At 39.1% G+C, this 22,435-nt stretch overlaps 1 protein-coding gene across 1 annotated transcript in view; it reads left to right on the top strand.

The window, feature by feature from the left end:
• Window positions 1-1,354: 1,354 nt before the first annotated feature.
• Window positions 1,355-22,435, top strand: part of stk17a (serine/threonine kinase 17a) — a 45,035-nt gene continuing 23,954 nt past the window's right edge. The window contains exons 1-2 of the mRNA XM_041814156.1: window positions 1,355-1,794; window positions 16,138-16,350. Coding sequence (XP_041670090.1) covers window positions 1,613-1,794; window positions 16,138-16,350 — 395 coding nt within the window. The 5' untranslated portion in view covers window positions 1,355-1,612. The remainder of the gene's footprint in view (window positions 1,795-16,137; window positions 16,351-22,435) is intronic.

Here is a 22,435-nt window from a genome sequence, read left to right as displayed (position 1 = left end):
TCTCAGTAATACTTGGAATAACTTTAACTGTTAGCTGTTGATGTTTTTTCTTTCTTTTAACCTCTGATCTAAATTCTTTCTCTTTGATTTGATGTTAGTTTTTTTTTTGTGTGTGTGTGTGTACTTTATAATCTATATTTTGTGAAAGAAGAGCATTTAAAATTACATTATTTCACTTTCTTCTGTTTTGATATTCTTCGTCAAATTAATGAATGATTGAAAAAATAGACAAATCAATAAATAAATAAGACTTCACCAACATAACTTATGAATAAAATGAATGTTTGAGAAAATACAGAATACAGTGATATATATGATGAACAAATACATTTTTAAAAAATGAAAATTATTTTCAGCAAATTTCCAACTTCTATGTTGGAAATAAATAAATAAATAGGACTTTACCAAATAATTTTAACATAAAAGGAATGTTGAAGAAAATACACAATCGGGACAAATAAATTAAAGACAAACAAATGAATACGTCCTTACCGAATAAACTTGTAGATAGAATGAATACAGAATGCTGATGCATATAATGAATGAGTAAACACAGGGTTGGCTAGATAAGACTTACTGGTAACGAAGTTACTTGTACACAAAATGAACATTGTAGAAAGAAAGAAAGAAAGAAAGATGTAAGAAAAAAGTAATTATTTTTAAAGAATTACAACTTCTAAGTTGAAAACTTTCTGAAAATAATGTCTATTTATATATTCATGTATAGAGTCAAACGCAAACTAGAAGTGACCTTACTTTTTCAGTGGCAGGTCCACATCTGCAGCACAATCTGCCTCCTCAAGTTAGAGGTGCAAACACTCTACATTCATTCAAGGCCCAGCTCAAAACTCACCTGTTTTCTTTGGCTTTTGATACTGCTTAAAAACTTCTCCAATCTGAGCTACATCTTCCTCTCAGTGAATGTGTACTCTATAACATGTTATTGTGTCTTGTCTATGATCTCCTGTATTGTGTTTTGGTTGTTTCCTATAATGCTTTAAGTAGGAAGCACTTTGTTCAGCTGAAAGCTGTTTTCAACGTGCTATAGATAAAGTTTTCTTACTTATTTACTAACTTATTTACATTATCTATTTTTAAAAACCAATGCTGCATCAATTAAACGTTTTATTATTAAATTATTTCAATGTTTCATTTCTTTGAGAAAAATTTCGTTCAAAAAACACTTGAACATCTTTTTACCAAATGAATGCACGAGAGGGCAGTGCCGTTAAGCTTTGTTTTTGCTTCATTCATTCTCATTGGTCGGGTGGCCTGTCAATCAACGCAGTCTCCCATGGTTACTGAAGGCACAGCACCACCAGCTCGGTTTGTCAGTGAGGAGCAGAGTGAGGACCGTTGGTACATGAGGAGTCAAGCGCGAATGAGTAACTTCATCAAAATGAGTTTGTCAGCCGCGCTATTTCTCAACATATTTAAGCATGCGGATGTATTTGAATCGTATGCCACTAAACAGTGATTCCTTTTTGCCACACTAATGCCTTCTGGAGTTCTTTCTCTGCGTGTAGTCAGCTGTGAGTTCTAAAAGCAGCCTGCAACTTTTTTTTTGTTAAAGTTTTATTTTGCAAACTAACCGCTCCAATCAAACGTCGCCATGATCCCCGAATGCCCCCGCGCCGGGGACTCGAGAAGCCGGACTCGCTGCCAGCACAACACCGCTCCAGAACCGAACCAGAGCCGCGGAGTCAGCGGTTTGTTGTCCGAAATTAAAACTGCCATCAAGAACGAACCTTTCACCGACCACTTCACCATCATCCCTGGGAAAGAGCTCGGAAGGTAACCCGGACTTTGGGTAACGGTTTTTCACGGGGAAACAGTTAATTAACCGAATAACTGTCCTAAAGTCGAAGGAAAAGTGTTGTTGATGCATAATTTACGACAAATTTAAAGAGGAAGTGTCTCTGACAGTTCAAATGTAGCTTAACAAGTTAAAAGTTAAAATATGCATTTTTTGTTTTCAGTTGGCCAACAGTATTTCATAGATATCACAGTTATATTGGTATACAGTACATTCAGAAAGTACTCAGACCCCCTTTACTTTTTCAGTTTTGTTATGTTACAGCCTGATGCTACAAAATCCCTTATTCAGTACCCCATCATGACAAAGTGAAAATAGAAGTTTAGACATTTTTGCATTTTAAATCAAAAATTGAAAAACCTGAAATATCACCAGTATTCAGTCCATTTGCAACAACACTGTTATTTTAACTCATTATGCTGGAATTGTTTTTTTTTTTTTTTTTTTTTATACCTTGATTGGAGTCCACCTGTGGTAAATTAAATTGATTTGACATGATTTTGAAAGGCACACACCTCTCTTTAGAAGGCGTCATAGCTAACAACACATATCAGAATAAAAACCAAGTCATGCGGTCAAAGGAACTGCCTGATGAGCTCAGAGACAGGACTGTTGAGTGGCACAGATCACAGGGGCACAGGGGTCAAGTAGTGATCCCTACATAGAGAAATGCTACCCAAAAGACCATGTTTTGATCTGTTGACGACTATGCAAGTGCTAACATACAAACATTGTAAGCTATTACTGTTACATTTACTATTACATTTTAAACTATTATTATTACTTACTGATGTTGTTTCTTCTTGTCTAGATCTTTGTTTGTGGTGTTCTTGCTCTCAAATGTATGTCACTTTGGATAAAAGCATCTGCTAAATGACATTGCAACATTGTAGCTATTATCTGCCAGCAACAATATTATGCTGATGACATTGTGTTGCATTCTCAGTGTATTTGCATAATAATATTGAATTCTAATTGTTGTGTAGTCCACATAAACCTCTTTATCTTCCATGGGGCACAGCTGCAATAAAAGTATTTAATGATTTATTTCCCTCTAACACTAGTATCATTATTGGCCTTCAGATGTCTGCTTTTCATTACATCAGTCCAGCATTTATAGGCTTACTTAAAGGCATTATCATTTTTATACATTGGCAGGCAATATCAGGTTTACATTTTTATTCTCTGTATTACGGCGGCATGCATGTGTTTTTAATAAAACCTGCACATTGGAATTAAAAAAAATTAGGTTAAACTTACCTTGGAAAGTCAAAACAAGTCTCTCTTTTGACACCAGGGATCGGACGGTTAGGCTAATGTTTCACCGCTAATGTTTTTTAAAGCTTAACTATTTGAGAATGCCTTTCATCCCGCTGGCTTAAAGAAAACTTATCAGGAAAAAAACACCTATCAGTGTTTTTGCACTTACTTGGGTGTGCTAGGTCTATATTGATCCGCAAAATATGAAATCAGCCAACCCAGTCCTCTGTTTGTTGTCTGCTGAAAAAATGAAATCTGACAGTCTGCTCTGAGTCTGTGCTCATTGCTACAAGTTCCAGGTTGTGAGGCAGCAGAGCAGCACCAGACCATCACACTACCACCACCATGTTTGACGGTTGGTAGGATTTTCTGATGGTTTTATGCCAGATATAATGGGATGATCAACTCCCAGAAAGTATAACTTCTGTCAGTCCGCAGATTATTTGCCCAAAAGTCTTAGGGTTCATCAAGATGTTTTTTTTTCTTTTTCTGGCAAATATGAGACAAGCCTTTGTGTTCTGCTTAGTCACTAGTGGTGTTGGCCTTGGAACTCTCCCGTGGATTCCATTTTTGCCTAATTCTGATCTTTACTGAGTCAAGTGAGGCCTACAGGTCTTTATATATTGTTCTGGGTTGTTTTGTGACCTCCTGGATGAGTTGTCCATGCGCTCTTGAAGTCATTTTGGTAGCCCAGCATTTTATTTTTTATAAAGTATAGAATTTATTTGTCTATCAGAAGGGGAAAGGGTCAAACTTTTGTTAATAGTAGGTGCAGAAAAATTTGTAATCCTGGATCTGCAACTGGTCCTTCCTGATCTCACTCATCAGTGTGAGAAGCCATGCACAACTATCGGACGTAAAATGCACAAAAATCTCGAATTTTGGTCTTGTGTGATAAATGTTTAAGTGAATGCTGACATTAGATCACGCTGTAACAGAGTCATATACAGCTGGAGCAGAGGCAGGGATAGAAATGTGTCTCCCTGTGGAGTGAAAATTTATCATGGAGGGGGAGAATCAGTAGCAGAAGGTGCAGTAAATCGCTCTCTGCAAAGTGCTTCAATATCACCCCGGCACGCTTGGAGGCGGGGCCATTTGAACGCGGTGCGGCCAAACTGGTGATGGGAAAGCAAATCAGCACGGCTTGGTTTGGCTCAGTGTGGCCAAAAGCCGTAGTGGAAAAGCCCCATAGAGTTTCAAAGCTTTTAATGGCGTTGTCACCCTTTTCAGACTGATAGATTGCAGTGACTTTGTTTCTAGTCTGTTCTTGAATTTTTTTAGATGGCACCATGATGTGTAATTTGACTTAAGCACAGCACAGATGTTTCATTTACACCAGAGGCTGTGTTGAAAAAGGAGAAAGGAGCATGACGTGTCACCTTAAGCTTATCTTAAGTCTGCCCCCTATAGGCTAATAAAGCAAATCTTTTTTTAATTAGAATATTTTTTATAGTCAGCTTTCTGACAAGTTAACTAGGTTGTGTTTGACCCAGGCTGAACCTCAGTGACTGGAGCTGAGGTCTTATATGACTGAATCAAAGGTCTTCAGCCAGCAGTCTCCTGTTATATAGCTGTGTTAGGTATGGTGCTTTGGTCTTAAAGGGTCACAGTTAAAGCTGTGAGTATATGGGGACTGTGTGTTAGGTTTTTGCATCGCATGACCCGACATTGTGACTGAGATTAGCTGCTTCTGAGCAACATGAGAGGTTAAGCTACATATTCTTCTCTGATCTTCAGTATTGCCTTCAACAGATAAGTTGACATAGGATCATGTTTTCAAGTTCATACATCAAATCATTGTATTGGATTAAACTTACTGTCCTCTCTGTTGTGTGATATTGGACATTTGATGAATAGTGTCATTGATTTTACAGGGACAAAAACTCAGCGATTACTAGAAGCTTCACTCAAATGGACATTTTCTTCTTTTAGTACTTTAACAACATATTTGAGTTACATGAGTGCAATTTCTAAACTCACCATGTTAAGCTGCTGAGACTGTCACACACTGCAGCTGTTAAAATAAACTATTGGCATGTCCTTGCCATTAATGGATCACATATTATGGGCACCATAACAAGGTGCTTTTGATGCAACAGTAATACACTCACTTACCAGCCACCTGTATCTTCTCCCGGTGTATCTGTGACAGCATTCATGTCACCTGTAGCCTGATAACATGCATACAGGGGCAGGTCCACTATAGAATAATGTGGCTTTATGCACATTTTTAGCTGTGCAAAAGGCAAAACAGATAGCATCTGATCCACAGAGCATGTGCAAAGGGGAAATCCATGCCAACTGCACACAAACTGCTCAGTCACTAACAGCTCTTTGTCCCCTTAAAATGCATGTAAATGAGGGAACATTTCAAAATTCTGCACCAAATTGCTCCCCTATATGCAAAGAAGCCTCATTACAAATAGCAACCAATCCACAAAGACCAACACTATCTGCTACAGGCACTAAGCGGTGAAATTTCAAACCAAAAGAAACCAGACTGTATTAAATCAGGTAGGGATGCACAATATTGGATTTTTGCCAAAATCGATAGGGCTGCATGCTATTATCGGCCTGATTGGCAGATATAGTTAAAAAAAGACAAATAGCAGTATCAGCAGATATTTTGATATCTGATATCTTTGATATCTGCTGACAAATGACTGATTCAAACATAGTAGTTTGTTTGATAATAATGTGTTTTATGTGATGTTATAACAACAGCAGAGACATAAGTATGTGGTCTCTTCATTTTCCCTTTTTTCTAGTTTCTGAATTTTCACCTGGAAATCACTCTGAAAGTGAAACTCCAGTGAAAAGTTGGTTACAAATATGAATTAGATTAAAAAAGTGGTCTGGTGTTAGGTTAATTTTCGCATTATGATATTTTGCAATACCAATTTCTATCAGCTCCGATCTGCATCTTAACTTTAATTTCAAACAGTCAGTAAAGGCAGCCAAAACTTATGGGTGACTTTATATTGAATGTAGTACACCATGGGAACTATAGGTGGAAAAGGAAATAAATGACAGTGAATTAATTACGGTTGATAGCCAAATGAAGTGTTTTCATGTTTTCAGTAAGTCCAATGTTTTTAATTTGAGTGACACATAAGTAAAATAAAAGAAACTATGACAATGACATAAGGCAAAAATGGAAAAAAGTAGACTTTAATGTGCACTTGATTTGATTGGAGTTAGCCCCTGGTGTAAAAAACCTGCACTTTTTGTTATCTGGTTTTATATAATCTCATTAATCCTTAACCCTGGTTCTTGGTCATTTAAAGCTAAGAACAACAAGTAAAGATCTCTAGTGTTTGCAGTAATGGTTATTTTCATCCTAAACAAAGTGTAGCCTGGGGTGATATCTGAAGACTGAGCTTGACCTTCTGAATTTATTTTTTCTACAACTCATATGTCCTGATTTAATGAAGTATAAGGGTTATGTGTTATTAGAGGCATGGCTAACCTGACAGATAGGCGACACATTGTAGCTGTTAGCCAGGATGCTATGGGCTCACCTAAGTTCAACTTCTTCACCCCGAACTAGTTTGCCCAAAGGCCAGTTTTAGAAGGTGTAGGGTGACCACCATCGTCTGGCTTCAAAGTGTGCATCAGAAACCAACAGGTGATGTCATTGACACTACGCCCCTGTTGATACAGTCTATGGGCCAAACCAAGATTAAACAGTAGCCTGGACACCAGCCTAGACTAACACAGAGCTAAAAAATGAGAGGCCAACTTTCCTGTTGATCCTAGTCCAGAGCTACTCTGACTACTTATCCATAAATACACTTAAAGGATTGGCTGAATGGGATCCTGGTTGTCATGTTTGTATCCAACTTTTCTCTGGGTCTGTTTCAGAGATTTCCAGGTGAAGTAACCGTATAAAAACTCTCAATCTGGCTATCCTTTCCCCTATATAAGCATGGCTGATGAGGGCTTCCTAAAGAAAAAGATAGCAGGGATCTGACTTCTTCTATATAATCAGTTTTCACTATAGCCAGTGCACAAATGCCAGCTCCAGTTGTGCTGAACACAAAAATTACTGGAAAGCAGGAAGTGCACATGGAGAGAAGCATTGAAAAAGAATTAGAAAACATTTCAAGGAAGAATTCCCGATCCCATAATTTGGAACATAAATCAGATTCTGTGTGTGTCAGAGATGTAGGTGCATGGGTCCAGTCCAACCAACTGCCGAAGTGAGACACCTTTATGAGCGTTTCAAGTGTGATATAGACTAGGGTGTGTCTTCCATTATCTCACTGCAAGAAAGCTTCTGGTTCAAATCTCTGTGGGACAGGGCCTTTCTGTTTTGCGATGGCACGTTCTTCCTGTGCATGTTTGGGTGTCATTTCACCAATTGATGGAACCATGTCATGTCATCTTTGGCTTTGTCAGTGAAAGCTTTATCAAATGGAAAGACTGATTCAATGAGTGACTGGTGAACTGTTTTGAAAATGTCCCATCTGATATTAAAGGTGTTCATCACCTTTAGGTGAAACATTCCACTGGACCTTCTTTAAGGACAGGAAGTGATCATTTTTCGAACCCAGGGACCAACTGCTTCTTAATTGTTAGCAAAGCGCTAGCTCATTGTATGATGAAAATCCAAAGGAAAACTGGGACATATTAAAAAGTAAAAGAACATGTTAACTTATAGCTGTCAGACAGTAAGAGCTAATACTGGAAATGAGACACTTCCTAACTAATACCACTGGGTAGTTTTGTCCATGTGGGCTGCTGTCAGAGTCTGCACTTTCAGAGTTTACAGAATATTCTCTAAACATGAACCATACAGAAACTGGGAATGGTGAAAATCAGAATCTGTTTCAGTATTGAAACAGTTGGTGTTTGAGGCTGTGGTAATGGGGGTTTAAGGTATTACCCTTTAGTGTATCCCTGCTGTAGGAGTCCCAGATGGCTCGCAGCCAAGCTCCTTTAGTGTCTACGACAATGGTGCAACAGTCATTGAATTCCATATGGTTCAGGCCAAAAGCTTTTCCATTGTGGGTGGGGGGGTAGTGACAGAAATGGCCACTCTCTTATTAGTCCATATGGCTAAGGGCAGAGCTCTTTAGTGATTGCATATAACCAGTCCAGGCTCTTGAGCCAGGATTTAACATGAGGAGCTCACTGACATAGAGCCACCCACAGAGTGGCAATATTTTTAATTAAACTCTTTTATATCAGATTAGAGCTGGGCGATATGGCCTAAAATTGATATCCTGATATATTTTTGCTATATCCCAATACACAATATGTATTGCGATATTTTGAAATGTCCTCTTAGCAGCTGTATAATGTTTAATTCAGGCATTAATGACACCAGTTTGGTGATTAAAATCTACTGTTCGATTGGATTTTTAATTAAATTGTATGCAGACAGGGTAAAAATCAATATAAAGTCAAATATAGCAGTTTTATTTTGAAAAGGATTTCATTCAATCTTTTACTAATAAATCCAAAATACATAAATCATGAAATACTCAGTTTTTTACAGTGTATGGAAAGTCCTAGTTATGTTTACTATAGCTGATTATAAAATGATTATTTTCCTCATTAAGGGTGAAGCACACATACACAAAACTCACCAATCCTGCATGCGGCCAAAGGCCAAAACCCTGCAGTCTAGTCCACCATTCAGGCTCACAGCTGTGATTATATTTGTCAGTTATCTGTGCTGATGAATGCTGGAGTGATTTTTGACAAGTTCATGACATGAGAGTGTCTTTAGATCTTGTTCAAGAAACTCTCCTGTGTGATCATGGGAGAAAAAAGCTTGTTTGGAGGCAGGAACATTTTTACTTGTTGTCGGTGTTTTGAGCTGTTAGGCTGAGATAAGTCTCCATAGTTGTGGAGAAGTGGATCACATTTGTCCGCTGCTGGGCCATCTTCTCTCTGACATGTACGACTCTGGCAGGGAGTTTTCAGCAAAATGTTCGCGCCCAGGCAAATCACGTATTCTGGGCGGAATGTTATGAGTTTTTCAAATCCTGGCTTTTCAACAAAATTTGGTTCATATCTTTAGCGATGTGTTGTGTTACTGCTGCCGTTATCTCGGAGTCCGCGTGAGTTTAACCTCTTCCTTTTCAAAGTTGAACGACTGCTGGATGACAGACCCAGCGCTGTTTCCCGTTATCCGTCTCTGTACGCAGCTCACTCTCCACTAACTCGCCACACTGCTGTTTACGTTCCTCTCCTTTGCTTCTCTCTCCGCTAATACAAACATGCACATGTGCGGAGTTTTCTGGATGGGCGGGGGAGAGAGCTCTCTGCTGTGAGAGATGCGTTCGGGGACAATGGGAGAAGCGAAACTCCAGCGAGAAATTCACGCTGATGGCTCAAACCTTCCACATAATTCATACTCCATGTTCACGATAGTGTCATCGTGCATGGCAAAAGTGGTGATACGTCGAGTATACTCGTGTATACTCATGTCTGTGCCATGGTAAAATCCAGGCTAAGCAGCTCTAGCCTACACCATACCCTTTTTACTGGCTGACCTGAGCCCCCTAAAAACCATTTGAGATTTGGAAGAACAGGGTCACCAGCTGATCAATTTCCTTCCATTAGATCTCGGTGTGGGTCACCCTAGCTCTGTGTCTGTGGCTTAGAGCCAACCGTGGTATGCACAGGGGGAATCCGTCAATGTCGGTGGAAGTGTTTGGCCATGAGCCAGTGAAAATCTTTATTTCATTAAATGCATCCAGGGCCGCCTGGCAGCTTTTAACAGAGCCGGGCCATGAGAGTGCAAACAGCAGCGATGATCCATCAGCATCGCCATCTATATAAATCACTGATAGCTACTAGCTTGTTGTTGGCTGAAGCCCTTTTCTAGCTCATTTTATCTCTGTCAGGTAACCACAGTAAGATATCAGTAATGTCTTTAACTGTAACAAAAAAACCTTAGTATGTTAAAACATGTACAAAGTTGTCCCAAAGTAGAGTTTGTGGCAGGTTTTTTGATCCATGCTGCAGCATGAAGATCATCAGTGTCCTTTAGCTGCCAATGCAATTTATTTGACCTCAAGGCACTTTAGATCTTTTGAATCTGAAGCCACAATGTCTGTCCTGCCCCCAGTCTAAATGGGAAAAAGGACATTTTTCTTACTCAATGCAAGTGCTGAATAAATATTCCCAGCAGACCTGTGTAGTGCACATTTTACAAGGAAAGCATTAAATAAAACCTCCTTTGCAACAGAAGCACTGAGTGATAGCAAACAATGGTGTTATGGTTTAAATTTGTGACCCCAGTGACTTAAGACCAAATGAGATGTTGAAAACAAAATACTCACAAATGCCTCTTTGTGTAGTTTCCATTAAATAGAGTCTGATGAGCATATTTTTACATTTTAATGAAAAACTAAACAAGGAAGGTATTTGCAATGTCAGCTACATGGGCGTAAAGGATTTAAGATAACTGTGTGAATGGAGAAGCATCTCTTTCCACCCGGTCTTTTAGAGTTTCTCTGTTTGTGAGTGCTCATGAGGTGGTTTGACACAGTCACTGGCAGTCATGTTAAGTAGGCCAAATCTATTATGTTACATTCTGTTACGTTTATGGCTCTGAAATACACCTAAAATGCCTTTTTTGTAAAGATTATTTTTGGGGCCTTTTAGTCTTTTATTTAGACAGGATAGCTGAAGAGAAACAGGAAACATGGGAAGAGAGGGTGGAGGGAGCATGCACCAAACGGACGCAAGCCCAGGAATCGTTCTGGCGACCACTGCAGGATCGGGATCCCTGCTCTAACTACTGAGCTGAACAAGTGCTCTGACATGCCAGTCTTGTTTAATTTTGGTCATGGTGTATGCGAGGCAAATCTTTGATTATGTCACATTACAGGAGTTTGTTGTTCCAAATGTCCATATTTGAGCGTAACATCTGGCTAAATTTGTGTATTCGTAACCGGCCTTTAGTGTTCACAACACTTTAACTAGGCTGTAATGAACTTGCAGAGAGCTGATGCAGAGCATTGAAGCTCTCTGCTGCAGTGTGGCTTTATCTCTGTAACATCCCAAAGCCAAATACTGCATCCATTAGCCAGCTTCTTTACAGTAACTGTAACCGTGCCATCACCTCTGGCTTGGACCATTTGAATACACACACAAATGCACACACTCTCTCACACACAGGCACAAAAGCCATCTCTTTCAGGGTGTAGTCTGTGAATGAGGCTGCTGGCTTTGGAAATCTGCTGACACAGCTTTAGAAAAGGCTGTGGTGGCCCAGTATGGTTTCTAAAGAGCAGGCCCAGACTCCCAAACCAAACAGCATCTATCTGCTGCTCCCAATATATCCACACCCAGACCAAAACATACTGGTAGCATTGGTCTTTCAACACTGACTTAGATTAAGAGAGGGACGTTCAAATAATCTACAGCTTTCTGTGACAGAACTCATTAAAACAAAGAAATGAATAATGAAACCTGTTTACCAGTGCACTGTAAACTGGATAACCTCCACTGTATCAGTGCATCAGTGTGCAGCGCTAAAGAGCATGGTCATGAAAGCTCTTATAATGTGTTTTTAATCATAGTTCAGATTTGTTGTCATTTTATACAAAACTGAGTGATTCATAATGTCCATCTGCTTTCTTAGCAGCTTCAAACTTGACTAATTTAATGATTGCCCTTATTAAACAATAAATCCAACATTAAAAATGATATTAACTTGAAAAAAGATTCCATGACATTATATATTGGTTTCGTCAAGAGTAGGAAGTTGCAGTCTTAAATATGAAGACTGCTGTGATAAATCAGTTTTTAGCCGATATAAGGAAGTTTTGATTTAATGCTGCACCTGCTTACGTATTGGCACACGCTTAAACGCTGACAGCACACCTGCCAGATTTTGACAGTGTCCATATGTGTGTTAAAGGTGAGGTGAAAGGTAATTATGCAGCTAATGAGATTGGAGGGATGGTCGGAGGTCACATGTGTTAGTGCTGTCCCAATGTCTTCAGAGAGGGATGATGGAAGCTAACTCAATCAGTCATCCCCTTAGGGTCTTTTTTTTTTTTTTTTTATAAAACTGTACAGTACAGAATCAAACAGGACTTTTCTCTTAACACTTCAAATATAGAGCAGGTTTTTACCACAGTCTCTGCAATATTATTGACAGAGAATCAGCCTAATCCATCTATTAGCATCACTCTACTGTGCCTATGTTGCAAGGAATTAAAGTTTGCATTTCTAGGAATATTTCTCTTTCAAAGCAAGTATTTGAAGTGATTTTCTAAGAGTCGTTTTTTTTTAAGCTTGGTACTAGCAAAAAATTGCACAGTCTGTAAGTTCGGTGACAGTTATGTCAACAAACTTTACCTCTTTCTCCTCCTTTTGTGATTTTATGGCAGTTAGTATACAACGTTAAGATAACGCTACAGCCGGGGGCGCACAGATGGCGGTCTAAGGAGCAACCCATGTAAGTGGGCGGCCCGGGTTTGAATCCGATCTGTGGTCATTTGCCGCATGTCTCTCCCCACTCTCTCTTCTGTTTCCGACACTATCCACTGTCCTCCACTGTGGAATAAAGGCACGAAAAGCCCCAGAAAAAAGATTAGGGATGTACTTTATTGGATTTTTTTTTTTTTTTTTTTTTTTTTGCCGCTGTCCAATATGCTGATATTTGCAAATTAATTTTAGCTGATACTGATGTCGATACTGATATTTGAAGGTAATCAGACCTAAAACTTCAGTCCTTTAAACATACAATTCGAAGATTGAACTGATTATAAAAAGCAGTTGAGATAAACTAGGTAATTTTGATTATTTAAAAAGTAAAATCAATACAAAAGTGATTATCAAAAACTGTCGGATTAGTTTCATATCAGTTCACCTGCTGGCTCAGCTCTAACACAGTACTATATTGTTACCAGGGCCAGTATTCAGACTGTTAAATACATTCCTGGTGGAAACATTTAACATGAATAAGTGTTTTTTGTTTTTTGTTTTTTTTAATTAACTTTGACAATGCAGACACCAACTACACCAACATTTCAAGTCTCTTCGATGATGCCGGAATCCTTAGCTCCAAGCTGCGTCGGCCTTATGACTCTCACATGAGGATGAAGCAGCCCAGTCTACTGCTTCAGGCCTCAAGTTGGCTATCACAGTCTGTACTCTGATACAGGCCCTTTATGGCTGTCTAACAGTCTTTTTCTTTGTGTATTAGACTCACATATTGGGCTGCATGTTTTGCAGTTTCCTCTAAGCACACAATAATAAAACTCTATAAAAGTTCTAAAAGTCTTTGGTTTCAGAATCAGAATTGGGTATTGTTGCCAGGTACATTTCGATGAATTTGACTTGGTTTCAGCTGGAAGCGGGATGAAGTCCTCTGAGTTTCAGTGTTTTCTCCTGAGTGAATAAACTGAAGATTAGACATTTAAAGTGAATGTATTGGGGAAAGAGATGGCTGACTGATTTTTAAGCCATGACCTTTTCTTATTCAGCTTCAGCTAACACATCAAAGCAGCTAGGGAATGATTTAGAGTTGTCCGGTCTAACTCTTGTCATATTAGAGAAAATGCCAGTTAGTTCTGACCAAGTAAACAGATTGAACAGAGACATTCCATAAATGATGATATAGGAGAAATGCATTGAATTTTTCACAAGTCAGTTACCTTTTAACCTCTCGTGTCACCTAATCATCTAAACTTTCTTCATCAGTGTGTTTAAAATATATCAGTGGAAACTACTTCAACTAATCTGAGCTATTTTATAAAAAATCGACCATACAGTGTTAGTTCAGGCAGGCCATGGAGTCAAGTGCTGCCATATATATGAGATCAGCTGATGTCATGCAAGAAATCCATCAGGTGATGGCCAGCTTATTTACTCTAAGAATGCTATTGGCTAATTGCACTCATGCTGTCATATTTAAACTGCTCTAGCCTGGCTATACTTTGCTACTTCCTCTGCAAGCTGCTTTATGCAACCCTCCTCCACCCCAGCTCCTCATCTATGCTTTATCTGATTTAATCAATGTCATTCTGTTGTCACTGATGCCTGCTCTGCTCTGGGTTTATTGCTGCTTCTCTCTCTGTCTCAGGCTTTCCATGTTAGCACAAGAAGAGCAGGAGTGTGTGCTGTTCAGGCTTGATGCTTTCCACGTAGAAGGGCATGGGGATTCCAGAACAGCCACACCACCAAATATAAATAAAAGCAGTTAAAGCTAATTAATCACTGCTAATAAAGAGTTTCTTGACAAAGTGGTCCTGACTGAATCGTGTTTATCCTCTGTTCGGCCAGTATGCAGTGGCCTGCAGAAACACATGGCAGCCTATCAAATACAAAGGGGATATTGGCCTTTCACCCATCTATCTAACTAACTGCCTGCTGTGCTGCTCTGCATTGAAGTCCATTGTTGCGTAACAATATCTGTATTTTTTTGTTGAACCTTAACACCTCATCCTTTTTGGGGCCCCATACTCTCTATAAAACTTCCTTAACTAGTAGACAAAGTTATGCACCTTCAGTTTTTCACAGCTCTCTCTCTGTCTCTGTTGAAAGCAGGTTGAATTTATGACACATTTTTGCTCTTGGCAATATATAGAACCCCAAGAGATCTATTTTTTTCTTCTGTTTTTTTATAATCCTAATGTACCATCAATCTAAATGTCAAGCCACATTAAAGAAGCAATGAGAGCAGTTTTGTCATGTAAGTGTGAGTGAGTATTGGCAGTAGATTGGCCACGTTCAGCCAGGATCACCCTGCTGATTATTGGAGCATTGACTGCCAACAGTAGCCAGAGGGAAGGCACGATATGGGCCTGTCATCTCCATCACCAGCCGCATTTCACAGGATCTCCCCAGGGCAGTGTGCACACACAAAGCTGTGGTCCTTGCACGGGTTTATCTTCCAGACCAAAATAGAACTGGGTCAGGCCAGACTCTTGTGATGGAGAAGGAAGGGAAATGACCACAGCAAGGTCCAGAGAGTTTCCTTTTTTTTTTTTTTTTTTTTTTTTTTTTTTTGGCATCAGCCTTTGCCTCATTAGTGGGTAAACTTCTGGTGCCAGCTGCAACTTTTACTTTTTAAAGCAGCTTTCAATCTGACTTTGATAAAGGCCTTTTATAAGCTTAACTCTTACAGTAAAGAACAACAGTTTACTTACTGGATAAGATTAGATTTTTTATGAGATTTCCATATTTATTCTTATCTTAAAACCACTTTGTTTTATTAGCCTTTGACTTTCTTTTGGACTCCTGTAGTGTGTAGTATGTAGTATGTAGTGTTGCTGTACCCTTAAAAGTAGTGGAGTTGGGGAGAACAAAGCCAAAGAGATAAAACTTTGTATAGTGACTGTCTCAGTAGACAGATTTCACCACTACCCATTGTAACTCTGTTTCACGGGGCAAATTATCAGGCTGTAAATGAGCCAAATATGAGAAATAAGTAGACTATTGGTTCACTTACACAGGGAGATGTTAACTAAAAAAAACATGCTGTATGGGAGGTGACAACTTATGCTTATTCTGTTGGATCAGGGGAAAAAACACTTGGACAAACAAAGAAGTTTGACATTAAGCTCACTGCAAAAAGAAAACACATTTAGGCCACAAACAGGAAGTGTCTGCTACTGGGTACAGAATACCTCACAGTTTCACTTACTGACACTGCATTTTCAGCATCATCTGTGACACAACTCTTAGGGAAAAGTAACCAAAAAGTGGCACTCTTCTACAGAGCGAGTTAATCCGAGGAGGTCAGCATGTAGAAAATAACCTGGTTTACTGTATCACACAATAAAGTAATAAGAGTGGTGGCACTACATTTCTAATGCCTATCACAGTTATAATTCAAAGGTTTTTTCCTTTTCATCAAGAACAATCAGTGTTGAAAATTGTAGGTTGGAAATTGAAAGGTGGTTAACACCACCTGCTAAACATGGGCGTTGTCATTGAAGATAAAAGCACACTAAATTGAGGCTTACACTGCCAACTTCAGAGTTCCTAAGTACAGTTGTTAGTATTGTAGTATACGCTAGAGTGTCTGAAATAGTCTTAACTTAAACACCCTCATTAACAGTATTTATGATCTTCCTGTCTTCCAGGGGAAAGTTTGCTGTGGTCAGAAAGTGTGTGGAGAAATGCACAGGCAACGAGTACGCGGCAAAGTTCATGAGGAAGAGACGGAAAGGCCAAGACTGCAGGATGGAGATCATCCACGAGATCGCAGTGCTCGAGTTAGCCACAGCCAGCCCTCGAGTGGTCAACCTCTACCAGGTCTTTGAGATGGCGTCAGAGATGGTGCTGGTCCTGGAGTTGTGAGTATCTGTACAACAAAAACACAAATTATGGACCTCATCTTTCTAGGAGAACTCTGATGTGACTCCTATCTTATGAACTCTTTAGTAGTTTCAGATCATTACAAATGTGGTTATAAAATGGCTTCTTTTACCAGGGCTTGTCTTGTCCAGTTGAGTGTGTTTATGTTAAAAAGTTTCATAATCACATCTATCATCTTGGCAGTCATGAGTGGGGTCTTTCATTTGCCATCAGATACAACAGCCATCCAGAGAACTTAACTCTACAAGAACAAACAGTACTAGACATACAAAGTCCTCACACAACAAAAAAGAAAGTGATCAGCATTTTTCCACTGAAGATTTAGAACAACTGTATCTGCTGATATGATGCAAGATTTGATGCTATGTCACACTTAAGAACAGTGTGTCTGAGAGGATAAATTTCTTTTACAGGTGTTGGTATGGTTATGATTAGAGCTACAGCGGTGGCCTTGACAATTCTGAACAAAAGACGAAGGCAACAGATGATAGTTCAGAGGCAGAGTCCGTGTGTATGGCAAAGGCCATATGTAAGAGTAAAAGCATGATGTTAAGAAAAGTCTTGTCTCCTCTTCCAGGGTTTTTGCTACAAGTACTTGATCATGGTGCACCGCCACAGCAAAATAAAAGCCACCATACCTTTAGAATTACGATCTTTTTTTTTCAGATGTTGAAGATGTAAATTATATTGTATGAATGGATCCATACAAACACAGATGTGATGACAAAGTGAGAGAGGTGTGTGCATGCCAGGTGTGCAGATGCGACTTTAAGTTTAACTTGTTGCCACAAAAACTTCACTCCACTTTGATTTGAGATTTGAAATTCATGACTGTTTATTTTATATTATATTTCTGGCACATTTTAAATTCAAAAGGAATGTTCTTTTCTCTCGTCGTGCGTAATCCTCCACGTCTGGAGTGCGAGCAGCCCCACTCCGCAGCTGATATGGTGAGAAAGTGACCTGCAGCAGCTCATACAGACGGGGCAGGCTCAGGGCATACGCACCACAGGTGGCCGTGATGTTCAAGAGAAGGGCTGCTTTAATCCCAAGTTTTTGTATTAAAGCACATAGGCTAGATGATGTTAAAAACTTCAAAATCTGCAAGCTTACCGTTGGAGTGAACTGGTCATGTGAGACCGTACGTAATTCCTGTGGCTTGTAAATGCAGAAAAATGTTTCCATTGCACTTTTGCGATATATTTCTATATTAAAACCTCTGAAAAACCTCGTGAGAGCTTAAAAACCGTTTTTTTGCTATATTTGAGAGGTTTCTCATAATTCAGTTGTTTCCATTGCCAGTTTTTTATTGTGCTATTTAGATTTTGCGCATTTCTAAGGGTAATGGAAATGCAGCTACTCACTGTCCACACTGTTAACCGTTAAAAATTTAATTCTCCACCCAATTTCAGGCTTCCTGTGTAAATAGTATGATTTCTAGAGCTTGTATTTTAAATACATAGAAACAGAGACTAGCACTCTTTTTCCCCTGCCTTTCATGGCTTTGAGTCAAAAGTTTTTCTTCCATGTTGACACATGTCAGAGCATAACATTATTGCACAACTATCCTCACTTTGTAAAGCAAGGTAACAAGTCCTCTAAGTGACGGAAGTCAGATAAATTCTAGAAATATTCCTATTGACACTCCTGGTACAATGTCATCTACTTATTTTCTTGTTCCTTGCCCATGTAGAAAGCAACAGAGAGGAAAGTAGAAACTGGGTCAGTGACAGGAGAAAGAACAATGTGCTGCATCACACTGCATTGTTTGTCAGCTGTCAGGGCTCTAAAATAGAAATCAGTGTCATCTAACTGATTTGGTTGCTGAAGCTGGGTCGAGTTGTATGTGGTTAGATCATACGGTTAGATTAAGAGTACCAGCCACCACCATTTATTGTTGCAAAGTTAGGAGAGGAGGAGCTCTCCTCTGTAGTTACTATAAGGTCTGTTTTAAAAAACTTTATTCAGAAAAATATCACCACACAGTACAGTATAAAATAATGTAACTGAATCAAGCCAGATCAGTTTCTCCTACTCCATTGTTGGGTTTGAAGCTAGTACCATAAGTCCTGCCCCTTCCTAATTTTGATTGGTTGGCAAGGGAGAAGTGACGGTGACTGGCAAAGCAATGTTCCAAATGTTGAACTCTTTTAAAAATCAATTTATTCTTTGGGTTTTTATGCATTTAAATGTGGATAGGGCAGTGAATAGAGTCAGACACTGTGAGGGAAGAGTAAAGAGTCATGTGCTGGAAAGGAGCCACAGCCCAGAAATAAACATGGGCAGTCTGCTTTGAGGAAAGCAGTTTCTATACATAGGGTGTGCAGATATAAGCACTACTCTTGGTCATGAGAGCGCTGTAAGCACAATGACAACGCACAGCAGATGCCTAGGGCATTTAAATGCTGAACAGCGTTGGTTTTGAATTGGAAATTTGTCCTGCCAGGGCTCTAAAAGGCATTAATAATCACAGGGCATTGTAATTGTGCAAGGTGAGTTGTTTTTCTGCATTTTCCATTTAGGATTTGCATGATTTTTGCATTTTTACATAATTTAAAAATGCCTACCCTTGACTTGTTTTATGTGGGCATTGAAGGATCCTGATACCTCCAGAGATTCCAGTTTTCTCTAAACCACTGGTGAGTGCACTGCCTGCATCCATGCTAAAACTCAGAGGAAGTAAACTGTGTGATGTTCTCTACTCGTGTGTGAAGAGAAAAGGCAGCATAGCTAGTGCTTTTAAGTCCTCCAGAGCTTCAGGCCAAATTTGAATGCTCCAGCACACACCAGCTATTCCAGCAATGAGCCTTCTGTGTCCTTTAGTATACACACACTCTCACACACATGTTGTGTTTGTAGGATTTTAATGGATTGAATTTCCTGTGTCCCAGTATCATACTGGTTTAGAGGTGAAGGATATGTCAGACAGACTGACAGCAGTTTGATGAGTTAAATCCACCAGTAACACCAAACAATGACCAACTGCGGCAGTGTGACCCAGTATGTGGGATTAGCACACACATACATATGCACACGTGAGGTTCATGTATGGTGTTGACTTCAGTAGCTGCACCAGTTGTCGATGATCTCATCTCACTGGTCATTCACGCGCCATGCTTGACCTGGTTCCCATGGTGGGTGTATGAGTGTGTGTTTTTGTGAGGGCTCTTACACCTCCTCTCACTCTTTTCTGTCCTTTCTCTCTCTCTCCACATATTGGATTTTGCCTGCATCCCTCACCATAGCGACACCCACAACCCCCACTATTTACACACTCACTCACTCACTCACTCACATGCATAGATGACAGCCTGTGTTTAAACATTTGGGGACAAACTGGTGGATTAGAGAGTATTTACACATTGTGCCTCAGCTGTCATCTGTGGTTTATTGAATACGCACAGTCTCAGAGATACTTAAAATAATAAAGAAATTAATGATCAATATGCATACTATATATATACTTGCATGTTACTATTAGAGATGTAATATCAAAATTTCATATAACGATCATCATGACCTAAGATATCTCAGTTATCAGTATTATAACTAAAATATACCTAAATATTCACTGATTCATCATTCAAATCATTTCATCAAGTTCAGTAATAAAAACACCCTAAATCAGTGTTACTCAGTGCACTCTTTCATGTCTTAATTTGAAATATTATTCCCCCAAAAAACCTTTAAAGAAGGGAAACTTTGACCTCAGAAATTATCTATTGCAAGTCACATTATTTAGTTTGTTTCCCATACTTATACGGTAGGCTTAAAGTTTAATTGTCAACCTTTATTTTTTGTCTATATATTTTTTGCCCCCTCTTCCACTTTTGCTGCTTCTAGCCAATTTTTTCCACTTTTATCCAGTGTTTGCCACCTTTATCCTGCTTTTTGCTATTAGCTTTTTTCCCATTTTTTGCCAATAAATGCCCATTTTGCCACTTTTTGCTGCTTTTTGCCCATTTGAGTCCCTTTTCCCTAATTTTTTGCTGCGTTTCTGCCATTTTTTTTTCTTTTACCATTTTTGCCTTCCACCTGTGACTCATTTTTTTCCACTTTTTTCTCACTTTCCCCAATTTTTGCCATGCTATGCCTATTTTGCCCCTTTTCACCAATTTTTGCCACCTTTATGTTATTTTCATTGCTACTTCAACCCTTTTTTGCCACTTTTCATCACTTAGGTTGTGGCTCTTGCAAAGGTATTTTTCCAACAATTTGGCCCTTTGGTTGACCGGGTTGAGTAACACTGCCTTAAACAAAATTTAGCAGCACTGGCACTAGCCAAAACATGTTAAGCTTGTGTAAACAAAAGTAAACATGGAAACCTTATCACATGTGCATTAGCAAAGGTACTTTGTTAATAAGGTTGTCAAAATTTGATGGTTTTTGATACCTTTTTGATACCACATGCTTTAAACAGCATATCATCCATTTTTTTATGTTTGATGGGACTGAAAAAAGTACCAAAAATACCAAAGAAAAACAGATATGAATCATATTTTGAATTCATAGCTCCTTATTAATCTGAGTCCTCATCAATGCTACTGATAATTTCCTGTAGTTTGGTGGTCTAAGAACAGTAGATTTTGAGTTATAAAGTTAAAAAGGTCATGATTCCATCACTTATATCTTTCATATTGCAGAAATAGCACACACGTTTCTTATCCTCACAACTGGATTTAGACATTTTATCCACATTTTGCTAAAATTGCATAATCCTACTGTCCTTGACCGCATCAGATTACAACCCTTGGCTGGCTCATTAAGTGAGCTAATTAACTTCCTCTCTGTTGATTTCAACATGGTTTTCAACATTGGATGAATATTTTTAACTAACAGGAGCTGCTCCAAAGTTTAGGAAAGCTTTCATGGACTTTTTGGGCAGAAAAGGAGAAACTAAAGTCAGAGTGCTTCTCCTACAGTCTTGGGTTCATTTGTTTATTGTTTTTTGTTTGTTTGTTTGTTTGTTTGTTTGTTTGTTTGTTTTCAACAAGCCGACAGTCTAAAGCAGGCTACTGCATTTTGGTTTAATCTAACCTACTGTGATAATTACAATCACAAAAAAACAGTATGATGACTGAGGGGAAAATTGTATCATGGTTGTCATTAATAGCAGTAACCGTTTCATCTCTAAGCACAACACACAGGCCCATTTCATCCACTGAGCTGCACACTGAATATGCAAACAGGAAAAGGGTCACGTTTGGCGTCTCAAAAGTAATAAAAACATCCATAGTAGCTTGCAGGATGGCTGCCATTGTCCAAAAGAGTATAAACAAATGTTATCCTGAGTAGTTGTCATGATTGCCTCCGGTCTCTTCTCCTCGGGGGATTTGTATATTGCACTCCGCTGTATAGGAGTGTGTAATGTAGAATGTCATTCTTATTAAGAAGTGGAAGTTCTCCTGCAGTCACAGTAAGTTCAGTGAAAAAATGACAGATTCAAATGTAACCGTTGTCATCTGAGAAAGGTCCTCATTGCTCTTCCTCTTAATAAGACCAGTGGTGTATAAGTATTATGTAAGTTATTGTTGCATGGCTTCACTGTGCATTCAATAACTGTGTTTACATATTTCCTAAAAGGGTAAGATCATCGAACTTGGTTCCTACTGACACTCCCAGTTTGCATAGACAGGGATAGATCAGAGGGGATGGCAGCATTGTTAGGACTGCAATCTTTTACAGGATTATGTGCTGTCAGCAGCACATGCCATATAGAGTACAATCTGCCTGTTAAGGAGATCCCATTAATGCCCCTTTAAATGCTCCAGTCAGCCCAATCCTCCCCCACCTTAGTCCATAATCCCAGTCCCAGTCCTTTGTTGGGGAAAAGGATAATCCCAGAATTAACTGCTGCCCAGAATGAGGATAGTACGCCTTGTCACAGACACATCATCAAGTGGCACATACGAACACAGACCAAATAGAGCGTTTCTAATTCCCCTAATATCTAATAATCATTAAGCATGGCTGGTAAAGGTGAGGAGTTATTTTTTTGGTGTGGTGGGGGTACATAACTGTCATTAGTGTTTCCCCTACCTGTCAGGCAAAAGCACAAAAGCA

Source organism: Cheilinus undulatus, linkage group 19, assembly GCF_018320785.1.
Source record: "Cheilinus undulatus linkage group 19, ASM1832078v1, whole genome shotgun sequence".
Lineage (NCBI taxonomy): Eukaryota > Metazoa > Chordata > Actinopteri > Labriformes > Labridae > Cheilinus > Cheilinus undulatus.
This window is presented reverse-complemented; position numbering and strand designations above follow the sequence as displayed.